The sequence below is a fragment of the Callospermophilus lateralis genome, chromosome 7 (genome assembly GCF_048772815.1).
Source record: "Callospermophilus lateralis isolate mCalLat2 chromosome 7, mCalLat2.hap1, whole genome shotgun sequence".
Lineage (NCBI taxonomy): Eukaryota > Metazoa > Chordata > Mammalia > Rodentia > Sciuridae > Callospermophilus > Callospermophilus lateralis.
The window spans coordinates 63231927-63247632 of record NC_135311.1 but is presented as its reverse complement, the minus strand read 5'-3'; the positions used below and the strand labels follow the sequence as shown (position 1 = coordinate 63247632).

Sequence of the window (15706 nt, the reverse complement as noted above, 5' to 3'; positions counted from 1 at the left end):
TCACCTCTAACCTCAGAAGTCACACTATCTCTGCAGTTTACCCTTTCTTGGCTAGACCTTAATCGTGTGGCCACATATTCCTATAAGAAGACAGAGATTGAGAAATGTCATCTTTTGGCTGAATGTCAACGGGCCCAGCTAAAATAAGACATGGAATAAATCAAGAAAAGGGTAGAATCCCCATAACTGAGAAAAGTCATAGGAGTTCCTCTTCCTGGGAGAGTGTTCACACTACATTCAGGCACAGCTCAAAGGCAGAGGTAAATGGGTTTTTTGGCCTAGCAGGAAGCAAGGCAGACAGTAAGTGACAATCAGTTGACAACCTATGTTCTGTTCTCAGGTCTGCAGATGCAATGCAGGCAGTACCAGACACGGCTATGTGAAGCCCCCTGAGCATCAGGACAGTCAGCCTGGCATCTCTTTATGCAAATTCCATTCATCAAACACTCCCAATATTTCTGTCTGCCCTGAGAGAAGGGTGAGGGAGAAGTAAGCAATTAGAGAGGCCGAGCTCCACCCTGAAATCAGCCCCTGAGTCATTCCTCAGCCAGCACCCATCAAGGGCCCCAAGCTCAGAAACACTAGAGAATAAGAGTCCGGTCATGAAACCCCAAGTCTGTTTTTGTTTTCTTAGTGAAGGATTTGGGGCTCTCAGCTTGCTGAGGTGCTAAGCTATGATGTGGAATAATTCTGTGGCATGTGGGGCAAAGCTGGAGAACTTGGGAAAACAGAGGGACACGGCCTTTCCGTCTCACCTGGCCATCCAGTGGCCCCCAAGCCTGGTTTGCTGGGAACCACGAGGGTGTCCAAGTTCAGTCCACAGGTTGTAGGTGGGTGTGATTCTAATTAAATCTGGAGCCCATGTCACCCACCCACAGCTTCCTGCCTTGGCTGCTGTGTGGTGGCCTCAGACTATCTGAGGTGAAAGACCAGTTTTTGTTTCCATTTCTATTTCCAGTCTGTCAGAAAAATGAAATGAATTTATTGGAAAAAAATCATATTACCAAGTGATACAAAATATAAACCCAGACTTCTGTTAGATTCAACAGGTAGAAAATGGCTGGATCCGAGTGCTCTGCAAGTTTCTAAAGACTACCTCAGTTCCTGGACCTAGTTTGCGTGTAGTGAAGAATTTAAGGCCATTGCTGCTAGCCCCATGGACTTCACTTTGGACTTCAGTGTCCCAGAGGCCCAGGGTCGAGGACCAGTGGGGAACGGTGGACCTTCCTGGCTCCACCTGGGGCAATTCTAAAGAAGCTTAAGGAGAGCAGGCTGGCCAAGCTGGGCCTCGCTGGCTCATCCCTCTCTTGAGCCCCTCCTGCCCAGCCAGTTGCTGTTCAATACATTGTCCTACCATGGTCCCCAAATTTTATTACCTGCTTATGCATGGAAAAGTGAAAGGTCACAGTGAATTGAAATCACTCTGCAGGTTCCCTGCCTGAACATGGCCTGGGGCATGCGCTGGTTTGCTTAGCACAGCCGAGGACCAGCAAGGCGATGCTATCTCCAGCTGGCATGGCCTGGCCAGGCCCGGCCAGAGGGAGGTCACTGTGGGCTCTGTGTTGCAGTTCTCCAAGGAGAGACACATCATGGACAGGACCCCCGAGCGGCTGAAGAAGGAACTGGAGGAGGAGCTGCTGCTGAGCAGTGAGGACCTGCGGAGCCACGCCTGGTACCATGGCCGCATCCCCCGACAGGTACATGCTTGTCCCCTCGGGCAGTGTCAGCCTAGTGGCCCTGCAGGGTCCCACTCCAAGATCATGTGGGAAAAGGCCTCTGTTTAGCCAAAAACCAATGCCATAAGTGAGATGACTTAGACTCCTCTAGGGAGACCTTGGGAAGAGCAAAGGTCAGTAACCCAAAGTACATTTCCACATGCCCAGTAAGTGGATGCAGGAAAGGCCAGCATTCCTGTGGGCTGTCAACACGAGTCAGCAGGAGGCCGCAGCCACGGGGGCAACAACCTGAAGGAGACCGGGCCTGCCGAGCTGGGGCTCAGATGGCTGAGCTCTTGGCCAGCTGCCACCACCTCCTGCCCTTTGGAAACTGCCTCCTGTTTAAGGTAGTAGCTTAGCTTCAGGGGATGGGGCGTTGGCACCGCCTGTCAAGCGGCCTCTGCCCTGGTGGGGCCAGCAGCTGTTCACTCTGTCCTTTACCTCTTGCATCCCATGACCCAGAGATGGGGAAGAGGAGAAACGATGCCAGTGACCACAGATACACAGCCTGGAATTTACTTTGTGTGGTTGTCCTTGGGGTCACTGCCGTGAATGATGTTTCTATTTAATGCTATGAAAATTGAAAAATAGATTAAGTCTGCAGAATTGAGGTATAGAATTTCCTTTGGGTTTTTACTGTAAACCTGATCTGGTCAATTATTAACCAAGGACAACATGACAGGAAATGGGTGGATAGGGATGGGTGCGGGGAGGGTGTCGTGTTGTAAATTAACTGCTTTTAGTTTAGCAGATTTCTCAGCACTTTCAAAGAAATAGTTGTTATTCTAACCTAGCTTTTTTTTTTTAAGTGTAAAATTGATTGTATAAAATATAGATAACAAAAGAAAAACTCCCATTCACCATTGCCTTCTGGAGATAACCATGATGAACATTAGATATATATCGTCAATCAAGCAGGAGATGAGTGCATATTACTATTTGTAGCCTGCTTTCTTCGCTTAGTGATAATTTCCTGGAAATTCTCACCTGCTATAAAATGCTCTGCTTGATACGTATGTGTGGACCAGTCTGTATCATATGTAGGTCCAGTATATGTGCACATCACAATGTATTAGACACTTAGGTATTCTAGCACTCTGACCAAGATCCTACAAGATAACTACTGTGTTCATACCTAATAATTTTTCCACAGGCTCAGTTCCAAGAAAAGGCATTTCTGTGAAAACATTTTTAAGTCAAAGATGCAATTTTAAGGTAACCATGGTAGCATACTATTTTAAGCTAACCGACATATACCATTGATTGAATGCTGGAATATCCCAGAAAAATTGTCAGAGTTTATTCAACTGACGAGTGACACCAACATCCTTCTCCTTATTATGATGACAGAATCTGTTTACCTTTTGTCATGAGTGCAAATTTTCAACAGAATTCCAATCTGGATAACTGAACATCATAGCAACAACAATAAAAGTTATAGCCAACTCTTTATCCCTTTGAATCTTTACAGCCACTCTGTAGGTAATATTATTGTCCCTATTTTTCAGATGATGAAAGTGAATCAAAATTGTAATGACTCCTCCAGTTACACAGTGAGGCCGACTGCAGAGCCAGGCGGTGGGGCTGCAGAACAACCAGGCTGCACCACGTGTAAATTCTCCTTTTGCTCGCCGTCATCATAGTTAGCCATTTTTGAGCACCCGCTGTGTTTCAGGCACTGTGCTAGTGCTTGGCATGTTATGAATGCAGATTCATCACCCTCACAATGACTTGGTGAGAGGAGAAAGCCCAACCTGGCTTTGTTCCAGGCTTCCCCAGCCAATGATTGGCATGTCCAAAATCCAGCATGTGTCTGATGCTACAGATCCATCTATGGATCCCTCCTACCATTGGCCAGGCCTAGAGAGGGACACTTCCAGAGACCAACTGATACCCTTCTTCTCACTCCCCTGGCTGGGGAGGGAAACCCAGACCTTCCAGGCACATGTGTTTTTCCTTTCTTGTTCTCTGTTGCTTTACATCCTTCTAGTCTTTGTGGAGATCTCTTCTCATGAGGCTTCCCCAAGGACCCTCTTTGGAAGGACAGCCCTCGCTCTCCTCCTCCCTAACACTCTCTCTGCCTTCCTGTCTCTTAACTTTACCTCCAATGCACCACACCTGTCGCTCAGGTAGCCTCACGCACTCTAAGTGCTCCACGAAGGGCAGGAGTTCCCCGGGCGCCTGCTTCATCACTGCATGCAGCAGGTGCCTGCAGCAGTGCTTGGCAAGTAGAAGGTGGTCAGTCAATAGACATCAGATTTGACAAGCTCAGGAGCCAACCGAGGAAGAGACACCAGGTGCTGTCCTCCCTTGGTCCCAGCGCTCTGCAAAGGCACAAGAGTCCGCCCTCCCTCCTCCTCACTCACCACTTTGTCCACAGGTGTCTGAAAACCTTGTGCAACGGGATGGTGACTTTCTGGTTCGCGACTCTCTGTCCAGCCCCGGAAACTTTGTCCTGACCTGTCAGTGGAAGAACCTGGCTCAGCACTTCAAGATCCACCGGACGGTTCTGCGGCTCAGCGAGGCCTACAGCCGCGTGCAGTACCAGTTTGAGATGGAGAGCTTCGACTCCATCCCCGGCCTGGTGCGCTGCTATGTGGGCAACCGGCGGCCCGTCTCCCAGCAGAGCGGCGCCATCATCTTCCAGCCCATCAACAGGACGGTGCCTCTTCGGTGTCTGGAGGAGCGCTATGGCACGTCCCCAGGCTGGGCCCGGGAGGGCAGCCTCACCGAGGGAAGGCCGGACGTGGTCAAGAGGCTGAGCCTCACCGTGGGTGGTGTCCAGGCCCCAGAGCAGAGCTTGCCCAGGGGGAACCTCCTCAGGTGGGTCAGGGTTTCCTCAGGGGGTGCCAGGGCCTCCAGGCCTGGTTGGGGTACCTGGGCTTAGTTCAGCCAATGAGAATAGAGAAGTAGTAAAGGATGTTGGTGAGAATGCCCACAAGGCAGTGCACAGTTCCCAACTGAGTTGTATCAAAAACAAGTGGCACCAGGCACAGCAGCACACACCTGTATTCCCAGCAATTTGGGAGGCTGAGGCAGGAGGATCGCTAGTTCCAGGCCAGCCTCAGCAATTTAGTAAAACCCTATCTCAAATTTTTTTTTAAATATTTATTTTTTAGTTGTAGATGGACACAATGCCTTTATATTTTATTTATTTATTTGTATGTGGTGCTGAGGATTGAACCCAGGGCCTCACATATGCTAGGCAAGCACTCTGCCGCTGAGCCACAACCCCAGCCCCTCAAAATAAAAATTTTAAAAAGGGCTGTGGATATAACTCGGTGGTAGAGCACCTCAGGTTCAACCCCCAGCACCCCCCGGAGCAGGGCTCACCAAGCTGATTTGTATAGGACCTGTCTTGTGGAGTCAGGAGTCCATGTGCGTTTTACCCAAGAGTGTGGGAGAGAAAGAGAGAAGAGGCTGGGACCTAGACCACCCCGGCCCCTCCCTCCTGTCACGCAGCCTGCCCCAGCTCCTGGCTTCTCGGCTGACGTGCATAACCAACATGTTTAATTCCACTCCCTGGTTTTCTGTCTGGACCAAGAGGACATGTCATGAACTGTAATTTCTATATTGCAAAAATTTAGGACTCTGAGTAACACAAATTACAGCTGTGTGCTGCCTGGAGGCTCCGGTACATGTTAGTCAGCATCTGGCTATGGCTCCATGGCTCCTATGCTTGGCTCCATGCTGACCAGCTGTGCAACCCCAGGCAAATGCTTTCACCTCTCTGGGCTTCCCTTTGTTTATCCAGAAGGATGAAGCTTGTGAAGGTTGAATGGCTTAAGCTAAGCAAAGTGCTTAGAAAAGTGTAGGCACATAGTATTAGGTAAGTGCTAAGAATCCTAGTAACTATCATTATCTAGGAGGGAATAGAAAGTCCAACTAACTCAGGGTAGTTGTAGCGAGGAGACAAAAACGGAAGTCCTCCCTTTCAGGGTAACACTGAACTCAAGATCCCTGGAAACATTAAAGGGTGCGGGGGCTGGCTGCTCAGCCTTGGGAGCCAGGAGTTAGTGTGATGGATGGAGCCAGAGTTTTTGGCAACACTCAGCTGGGAATATGCTCAAGGAGTCTCCTGGTCTGCCCCCCAGTGATCCTGGTTTAAAAAAAAAAAAAAAACTTTTGAAAGATAAGAAATGAAAGATTGAGAAAGTCTCCAGGTTGCCGAGGCAGGCCTCCAGAGCCACTCTGATTGCCCTCTGGAATGTACAGCCTGCACCACTGTGTTCAGGCAGAGGCCGGAAAGGCCGAAGGTGGGGGCAGGGTGGGCCAAACACCACCTTGGCCCCTCTGGCCATTGCCCTGCCCAGCTCTCCCACGTCAGCCCTGGCCTGCTGCCACGCTCTCTGACGTCAGGCATGCTGGTTGGCTGGCCACCGGCCGGCCCCAGGCAAAGGTGTGCTCTCAGCCAGGTTGCCCTGGCCCTGCTTTCCGCAGGCTGTTCTGGCCCTGGCGTTTGACCAAGGGGTGGCCACTGATTACATGTCGCTTCTCCAAAGCCATTTCCATTGGAATTTACCCTCTGCCTTGCCTTATCTCTGAGGGGTTCCTGGACTTACTCTGTTGCTGGGAGCTTTTTTTTTTTTTTTTTTTTTTTTTAATTTGTTTCTTTGGTGCTATCAAAGGTAGGAAAGAACTTGATGATTTCCAAACATAAGAATGTCTTATGCTGATGGCCAGGCTAGTTAAAGTTTGTCTAAGTTGGCTGGTGGGGTACCTTTTCCTGTAGCAAGAGCTTCCACTGCTGGGTGCCGATGATGAGGGACATTCCCTCTCTGATCTGGAAGGACAGACACGGGGAGTTACCTTCCACCTCTTCCCTGTGTGGGGGTGTGTTGCGCCTCTGGTTGCTGCCTGCCGACCAGGCTAGTTGCCTTTCCAGCTCAGCGGGATGAGGTGTTCTGAGGGTCCCCCCAGGCAGCCAGGAGGATGGGTGTGACAGCCTCCGCTGCAATCCCGCAGATGACTTGGGGGATGCTGAGATTTGCTCTGAAACGGAAAGTGCCCCACAGCTTCCTTCCAGCTACCATGGTGAAGCACTGTGGAAAACGCATGCTGGTTAAACAAGTCGTTCCCTTGGGGTCTGAAAGTAATTTTAGGCTCTGTTAAAAGTACACATTCCAGTTCATCAGATTTTCCCGGGAGTACCATGAAACTTTTACCCTGCTCGGTTCAACAGGATGGAAGGGCTGAGAGGAGGCACCCTAGGACTTAGCTGCCTTGGTCCTGGGGGCGTGGGATGGAGCACACGGCAGGGTTGTATAGTAATCGCCCCATCAGTAATTCCTCCTTCGTGGACATTCCTTTACTGTTAGGGTATGCATAGCAATCTCATTCTGAGCAATTTTCTTTCCCTTTTTTTTTTTTTTTTTTAACTTTCCATGATGTTGCCTAAAGGTTTTACAGCTTAATGACATGTTTCTGCCCCGCTTGTCTTTGACTTCAGGAATAAAGAGAAGAGCGGCAGCCAGCCAGCCTGCTTGGATGACATGCAGGACAGGAGGGCCTTAGCCCTCAAAGCCCACCAGTCGGAAAGTCACCTTCCAATCGGTACGTCTTTGGGAGTTTTCCAGAAAAGGGGCGCCCTGTTGTCCTCCTCCATCTAGTCACCTAGATTAAAAAAGGACCCAAGGCTCCAGATTGGAGGGGAAAGGGTTTGCAGAACTGTATCTGGTTGCAAAACGCTGAGCCTGCTGCTTTATGCATGTGAACCTTTAAGCCTTGTAACAAACCTTCAAGGTGAGTGTGATTATCCCCATTTTGTAGTTAAGGAAACTAAGGCATAGAGACGTTAAGTAAGCAGTCCCGTGTCACCTAGCATTTGAACCCAAGTTTTCTGATTCCAAGCCCATGGCATGACTGGCTGTCTTCCTGATGAATGAGCCTACTCCCTTAGTCCCCTCCCTGGGCAGAGGTGGGTGGGTTGATCCTGGGGCTTCCGGCGGAGCAGCTGTCCAGAGGGACCTCCCTTCTCCATTCTCCTTTCAGAACCCCCAAAATGATAAAGTATGGGGAAACCTAGTAACCAAATACATTAATAGGCTGTGGGGTTGTTTGGTGTTTTTTGTTTGTTTGTTGTTTTCTTTACATAAGTGACCTTCCTTGGGACCATGAAGTGATTTTTCCTAATGCCCTTTCGTGAACTACTTCTGTGTAGGTTGCGTCAATGTCCTTGTCTCCCTTTACAGTGTTTCTAGCTTTCCTTTTCACCCTGTCTGGGATCTGCCCTGACTTTGAGAGTGACTCAGGATGCTTTATGCTATGTGGCTGGAGACTTCTTTTCTGAGGGCAAGACAGCACTCTTCCCTGCCCTCCAAGCTCAACATGTTTTCCTGCTCTGTCTATGGCCAGAAATGACCTTGCAGCCCAGCTGTCCACAGGCTGTCCCTAGGATTTAGAATTGCCCCAGGAGTGTGGGGTGGGGCCAGCTTAGTACTCACAGAGTTCTAGACTGCTCTGGAGTGGGCTGGGGCAGCCACACCATTTACTTTGGGGAGGGAAAATCGAAACCCAGGGTTATGAAGTGAGGGCTGGGAGCTGCCATGTCCCTCCAGTTTTGTTTATTCTCTGATCTCCACACAGTGAGTGTTCTTTGACCTTCTCTTATCCTCCACAGGTTGTAAGCTGCCTCCCCAGTCCCCAGGCATGGATACAAGCCCCTGCCCGAACTCACCTGTGTTCAGGACAGGCAGCGAACCCACCCTGAGCCCAGCATTGGTTCGGAGGGTCTCCTCAGATGCTAGAACAGGGGAGGCACTGCGGGGGTCTGACAGCCAGCTATGCCCCAAGCCGCCCCCCAAGCCCTGCAAGGTGCCCTTCCTCAGAGCTCCCCCATCCCCAGCTGCCTGGCTCAATTCGGAGGCCAACTACTGTGAACTGAACCCAGCCTCTGCTGCAGGCTGTGACAGAGGAGCAAAGCTGCCCTTACGTGCCCAAGGCAGCCATGTAGAACTGCTAACAACCAAGCAGAATGGGGTGTCTGGTCCCCGGAACTCTGGAACCAACTACTTGATCCTTGATGGGGACGATGGGGCCAGACCTTGGGAACTGCCAGCAGCACAGATGGGTGATGGACAGGAGGACAAGGACAAGTTTGTAATACCTCTCCTGGAGACTGTCTCTTCCTTCAGGCCCAATGACTTTGAGTCAAAGCTCCTTCCTCCAGAAAACAAGCCCCTGGAAACAGCAATGCTGAAACGTGCAAAAGAACTGTTCACTAACAATGACCCCAAGGTCATCGCCCAGCACTTGCTGAGCATGGACTGCAAGGTGAGTGCTCAGGTGGGCGCCAGGTTCCTCCTGGCCTTTTGAAGGTTCCTGAGAATGTCTGTCTTGCTTCTCTCCTCCTTGCTAGCTAAGTGCTTTGCTTATGTCTGAAGTCTGAAGATAACACAGGGGTGGGGATTTATTTACAGGGTGGGAACCATGGTCAAGACAACCTTTGTCCAGAAAGCTTGTAAACTTCACCTTGGACAGAGGGAAGGCAGGGCCCGCTCCCTGCCCCCACCCCTACTGGTGACAGTTGCTTCAGCACAATCTCCTCCTCCCACCTGGTGCTTAGTTAAAAATTCTCCCCAGGACTCAACCCCATCAGAACTGGCAAGGGCCAAGCCAAAGGAGAGTCAGCCATAGATGAAATTAGTTTTTGGAGTAGCAGAGCCTTGGCTATTTTTATTTCATTATACATTGTACTTACATACATTATACATTCTGTTACTAAAATAGTCTTTAGGATAAGCATTTTTAAAGCCACCTGGATTTTTTTTTTTACAATAATTGCTTGATTTTTTTAAACAAATTATATGGATTAAGATAAAATTAAAATCATACAAATTCTAGTTTCCTGGTGATCAACACTGGCAACACTTGGCGCATGAAAAAAAATGCCACATTACCATATACTCTATAAATAGCCTTTGTTTACCACACAGATGACCCTGGCCTGCACATCCTTTTCCAAACCTAGAATCTGTCGCTGAAAGTCTCTGATGACGGTCTTTCATCATCATTTTTGATCAGACGTGGTTCTTTCAGGTGTGGGTGGCCTTTGTTCAGAGGAGGTCCCAAGGCAACCTCATCATTCACTGAGATATTTCTGGACAACAGGTGTCTCGGGCTGAGCAGGGCTCAGCCACCTCCTCAGGATAAAGTGGCTGATCCCTGCACATCTGAGCAGCAGACAAGGCCTCAGTGAAATTTAAAACCCCTTTTCATTCATAGTTTAGGGAACTCAATTAGCTTCAAAGGTCAAGGCTTTTTTAAGAATTGGATTTTCCTTTCTGAGTCAGGAATCGTGGCTGGAAATCCAGTCTTTGGGCCCCTGCTCCCCAGCATGTTGGGTCATTGATGAAGGGCTCCCGACAACAGCCTCAAGGAACATTATTAGATAGTTGCTGATGGTCCTGGGAATAAAAAAAAAAAAAAAATCCCTTCCTGAAAACAGAGCCTGAGGGGTGACTCGGTAAGTGGCCTACCCCACTGTCTAGGCCTGGGAGGTGAAACTTTCTGGGGTGAGGCAGCACCTCTATTAAGGGGCCCTGAGAAGAAACAGGGAAACTCTGCTCTGGAAAAACAAGGGCTTGTTGTCTTGATGGGCTGGATTGGCTAGGGGTCCTTGGACAGTGCTCACAGGTGATCAGATAATCTGCCGAGTTCAATTCTTACCTCACTTTAAAGCAAGCTAAACCTGTTGGGAGGTAAAAGAATTGAGGACTTCTGTTCAAGTCAGCCAGTCACACTGAGCCCTGGATCTGAGAGCAGAACGTGCTAATAGGCCAGGAGTGAGATTCTAGGCTGGCTTGAGCCTGCCTGGGTTCTCCATAGAGGAAGCTCTTGTGAAAACATGGATCTGGGCAAACTGAACAGTTCCAAGTGGAATAAATCCCTCTGTGGCCTCAGGTAGGGCTTGATGGTGATCTGGGAAGGGGAGAGATACTTGCCCACTTTTTGCAGTACTGGAACCTCCCCACTGCCTCTGACAGCTATGAAATAAGAGTGCGAGTGTTCTCAGTTGAAGAACATGCAGTCCACCTTGCTCTTGCTCTGTGGGGCCTCATGCCCTCCTGGTGGGGCCTCGCTCTCTTGTCTGCTCTCAGGCACCCCTGGCAGTGGAGGAGCCAGCCTGGGCTCTGCCTCCCCCAGCCCCAAGGGCAGGGCTGCGTCCAGTCCTTCCTGCCATCAACCACAGTTTCCTTCTTCTCTTCCTGGAACCAGCAGGCACAACCAGCATCTCTTAAGAGGAAAATTCTTCTCCACCCCAAATGTAGCAGCAGCCAGATGAGGCCACCCAGGAGTCAGAATCAGGCGCCAGGCAGCATCTGGGCCCCATGTTCCAGTTCCCACCCAAGCACACAGCCCAGGGATAGATGATCAGAAGGCCATCAGGACAGCAGAGGTCCTGAGAGCCCTGGAGCCTGCCTGCCCAGCAGTGTCCAGCTTCTACCCCCAAGGGCCTGGCTAGGGGCCTTGAGGCACTACCACCAGGAACAGCTGTGCCCTTATCCTGTGCCCCACCTGCTCATCTTTGAGCAGTAATTAAGAGCTTGACCTCAGGGGTGAGCTGCCTGAGTCCGAATTCCCCTTGGCCACAGTGGCTACAGAGCTCTTTCTCTCTCCAACTATCAGATGGAAGGAACACAGGGACCCAGATAATCAGCGAAGACAAATGGAAATAATACAGGTAAAGCCATGGACACCTTGCCTGGCCCACTGTGAGCACTGAGTGTTTCTTGGTGTTCTGTATTCAGCCTTAATTGAGGGCCTATTGTGTGCCAGGCTGGCTCATGGTCTCTGCCCTAGAGGGACTGCACTGCTGTCTGATGGAGGAAGGGTGGGGAAGGACAGTGATAGGGAACTTGGACCACAACCCGGGTGGGAGACGCTCTGCAGGGGAAGGAAGGCACAGGAGCTATGGTCCTCCTTAAACAAGGGGGGGCGGGAAGTCAGGGCCAGACAAATGTAGAAAGCATCTTGTGCTTGGTGGGAAGGCACATGTGCAGAAGCTCAGATGTCAAAAGCCATGGGGAGGGGCTGGGGTTGTAGCTCAGCGGTAGAGTGTGCACCTAGCATGCATAAGGCACTGGGTTCAATCTTCAGGACCACATAAAAATAAAATAAAGGTATTGTGTTCACCTTATAATAAATAAAAAATAAGTATTAATTTTTTTTTTTTTAAAAGCCATGGAGAGAGAGGTTGGTTTACAGAAGATTCATTTGTGAGTCAAAGAAGGTGGGGATGGGGTAGGACAGGGAGGACCCTGGGGTCTTCAGTGTTTCTAAGTCTCTACTTCTGATAAAGCACTTTATCATTGAGTGAGGGAGACAGACTCATGAGTGCTTAGGTATGGATCTGAGCCCTCTGTGCTGCTTGGAGGCAGCAGAGCCAGCAAGCAAAGCCTGGCAATTTCATTGCACCTGGGAAGAGGGCCAGGCCAGGCCTCCATAAAGGCTGCCCTGGGTCATGCAGCAGCCTCCAAGGCAGTGGCATGAGGAAGAAAAGGCAGAGTCCAGAGATCTAACAGAGCTGGGAGAGCCCAGACTTGGAGGACAGAGGGCGGCTGGAATACCTGTCTAGGATGCATATGCCACCCTGCCCTGCTGGGTCCAGCCCACAGTCCTCGCTCTACAAGTGCTCCTCCTTCCTCCGCATCTGTGAGCCACACAGCTTTGGGCACCTCCTCAGCCCTGCAGTGTGGCCTCAGAATCCCCTTATTCTGTTAGGCACAGTGGCACTCACCTAAAATCCCAGTTACTCAGGAGGCTGAGGCAGGAAGATCACAAGTTCAAAGCCAGCCTCAGCAATTTAGCAAGGCACAAAGCAACTTGGTGAGAATTTTTTTTTTTTTTAAGCACTGAAAATTGAATCCCAGGATGCATTACTACTGAGCTACATTCTCAGCCCTTTTGATTTTTTATTTGAAGGCAGGATCTACCTAAGTTGCTGAGATTGGCATTGAACTTGGAATCCTCCTGTCTCAGCTTTCCGAGTCACTGGGATTACAGGCATGTACCACAACACCTGGCAAGACACTATCTTTTTTTTTTTTTTTTTTTTTTAGAGAGAGAGAGAGAGAGAGAGAGAGAAAGAGAATTTTAATATTTATTTACTTTTTTAGTTTTCAGCGGACACAACATCATTGTTTATATGTGGTGCTGAGGACCGAACCCTGGCCGCACGCATGCCAGGCGAGCGCGCCACCGCTTGAGCCACATCTCCAGCCCAAGACACTATCTTTAAAAATAGGAAGGGGAGCTGGGTTGTGGCTCAGTGGCAGAGTGCTTACCTAGCATGTGTGAGGTACTGGGTTAGATTCTCAGTGCCACATATAAATAAATGAACAAAATAAAGGCCCATCAACTTCTAAAAAAATATTTTAGAAAACATAGGAAGGGCTGAGGAAGCTCATTGGTAAGGCACCTCTGTATCCAATCCCCAGAATTGCCCTCTCAGCCCATAAAACAGAATTTTATTGTACTGTAGCTTAGCCTAGAGTGAGTAGGTGAGGCCCCTGGAAACCAGATGACAGACTGTAGGCTTCTCATTCTCAGAAGAGGGATCGCAGAATGCCTGTTAATACTTCCAGAACAGAGCTGAATTAATGAGGAGGAGCTTTTTGGTCTCATTATACAAAGTGTGCATGGAGGGGAGGGTCCCCACAGAGGTAACAGGGTTTGGAACCTCTAACAGGACAGCTGTCTAAACACGTGAAGAAGTACTCAGGGCCTACATTTGAGTTGCTTTGCCAAGGTGCAAATCTCTTTACCAGGATCTGGCCAGAATTCTTCCCACTTCCATGTGGCAAATGTTTCCAAATAGCTTTTGGGTTTTGTTTTCTGTTTTGTTGTTGTTGTTTTTGGTGCCAGGGATTGGACTCAGGTGTTTAACCACTGAGCCACATCCCCAACCCTATTTTGTATTTTATTTAGGGTCTCACTGAGTTGCTTAGTGCCTCACCATTGCTGAAGCTGGCTTTGAACTCTCAATCCTACTGCCTCAGCCTCCCAAGCCACTGGATCATAGACATGCGCCATCATGCTCAGCTCTTTTGGTTTTAAGGTCTTTGAATCCTTTGCAAAGTCCTTGAGAAAATTGAATTTAGTTAGCAATTGTATTAGACAAGGGAAAACTGAGGCCCAGAGAGTGGAGGTGAGACTGCAGTGTGGATCATGCATCCTGGTCTGGGGTTCCCCACTGAGCTGTTCCAGGCTCATCTCCCAGGGCTCACAGTGGTTTCTTTGCTTAACCACAGAAGTTAAGGGTCAGAGTTAATAATATTGGCTAAACTTCCAGATGTTTTTCTGGCTTATGATGAAGACATCTGCACTGCTCGTGTGCCTGGGTAATTATGGTCAAGGACAAGTCCACCAGACAGAGGAGAGGGAACACTCTCTGTGTCCAGGCTTGGTTAGACCCATTGGATCTGCATCTTGTACTATCAGTCCATCAGTGTGCTGAGAGGCCTCGTAGCCCAGTTGGAGACACACCAACTCAGCTGTGACATTTCACTACAGTGTGTAGTAACTGTAAATGGTCTACTGATGCCTAATTCAGATCCACTGATTACACTAGACTGAGATGGGTGAGAGCTGATGTGGACAAAGACTTTGTTTAAGGGAAACCTCTCTCCTCTCAGGAGGACGTGTGGGTGTGTTTGAGACTTGGGGTTTCAAATCACTCTACATGTTTTTAATAGTTTCCAGACACACGGTGCATTCACTGCGCCTGGGAGAGATGTAATTAAGGGTAATAGCAGCCAGCCACGGCAGTTAAGTGAGAACATGAATCGCAAAGCCCACAGCAGAGGGGAACTTGGACAGGATTCTGCTTCTCCACTGCAGGGGATGGTGGACTGCACATACACAGTCCTGCTGTTGGCAACAGAACGTCGCAGCAGGATCCAGCCTGTGTCAGACAAAAGCCCAGAGAACTAAACCGTTCCCTGGCTGGGAAGGAATATGTACCAAATCTGCAGATTCTACAGACCAATTTGGGTGTTTCCCCAGTCTTTCTCCCCACTTATTAGTTTTATATTTCTGGTATGTGTATTAAAATGCGCAAATACATAAGAACCATATTTTTGGACACTGCTACTTATGAAGAAATGCAACCATGTAAAGTTCATCCCCACTGTCCCAGTTTAGTGTATTTCTATTTTCACATGCTAAATATGCGCTGGGACCAGCCCACTTCCTGATCCAGTGAATTTCAGCTTTGCTCCTGACAGGTTGCTAGGATACTTGAAGTCTCTGAAGAGATGAAGAGGAACATGGGTGTGAGCTCAGGGCTGGAGCTCATTACCTTGCCTCACGGACGCCAGCTTCGCCTGGACATAATTGAAAGGTGAGCAGTGCTGGCCTCTGCGTCTTCCACCCTTCCAACTCCTGGCAGGTGTCAGTGGGAGAGAGGAGCCCCACCAGTCCAGCCCAGGTCATGTCACCTGGCCCCGGGTGACTCTTTTCAAAGCCTGGAGATGCACAAAGAGACAGTGCAACACAGGTCAGGAAAAAGAGGACCTTCCTGGCCTTGTTCCTAGAGAGGGTGAGTCAAGAGAATAGCCTGAGGCCACTGGCTGACAGGCAACACAGGTGGGGTGCTGCAAGCAGCAGAGATCTCTCTCTCCCTGCCACCTCAAGCCCCCTCAGGTCCTGCACATCTTTGTCTCTTTGGAGTTTAAGGTTCCTTGAGGAATTAGGTGGGAGTTGGTTCTGAACAACTTTGAAGGGTTGACAAAAGGGGAGTCAAAGGTCAAGGGATGCTGGTACTCAGTCCCTGGGCCTCCAGAGTGTCTGTCCTCTTATGAAAAGCCAGAGCCCTGGGTGCCCATTAAAATGCACATATGTGAACATGGGATGTTTAGAAGACAGGGATATTTTTAAGAAACAAAGCACAAGATTAGATTTTCATAATACCACAAAAGCTGGGCTTTAGAAAGCTGATGTAGGCAAGACTATCTTGTTATCTTAAGTTTTCTGTTTCTACAACCAGTGCC

At 49.3% G+C, this 15706-nt stretch overlaps 1 protein-coding gene across 2 annotated transcripts in view; it reads left to right on the top strand.

Moving 5' to 3' along the window:
• Nucleotides 1-15706, top strand: part of Bcar3 (BCAR3 adaptor protein, NSP family member) — a 114123-nt gene that overhangs the window by 87077 nt on the left and 11340 nt on the right. For both annotated transcript variants that reach the window (XM_076863485.1, XM_076863486.1), the window contains 5 exons: nucleotides 1569-1697; nucleotides 4096-4538; nucleotides 7165-7268; nucleotides 8335-8987; nucleotides 14942-15057. In XM_076863485.1, coding sequence (XP_076719600.1) covers nucleotides 1569-1697; nucleotides 4096-4538; nucleotides 7165-7268; nucleotides 8335-8987; nucleotides 14942-15057 — 1445 coding nt within the window. The remainder of the gene's footprint in view (nucleotides 1-1568; nucleotides 1698-4095; nucleotides 4539-7164; nucleotides 7269-8334; nucleotides 8988-14941; nucleotides 15058-15706) is intronic.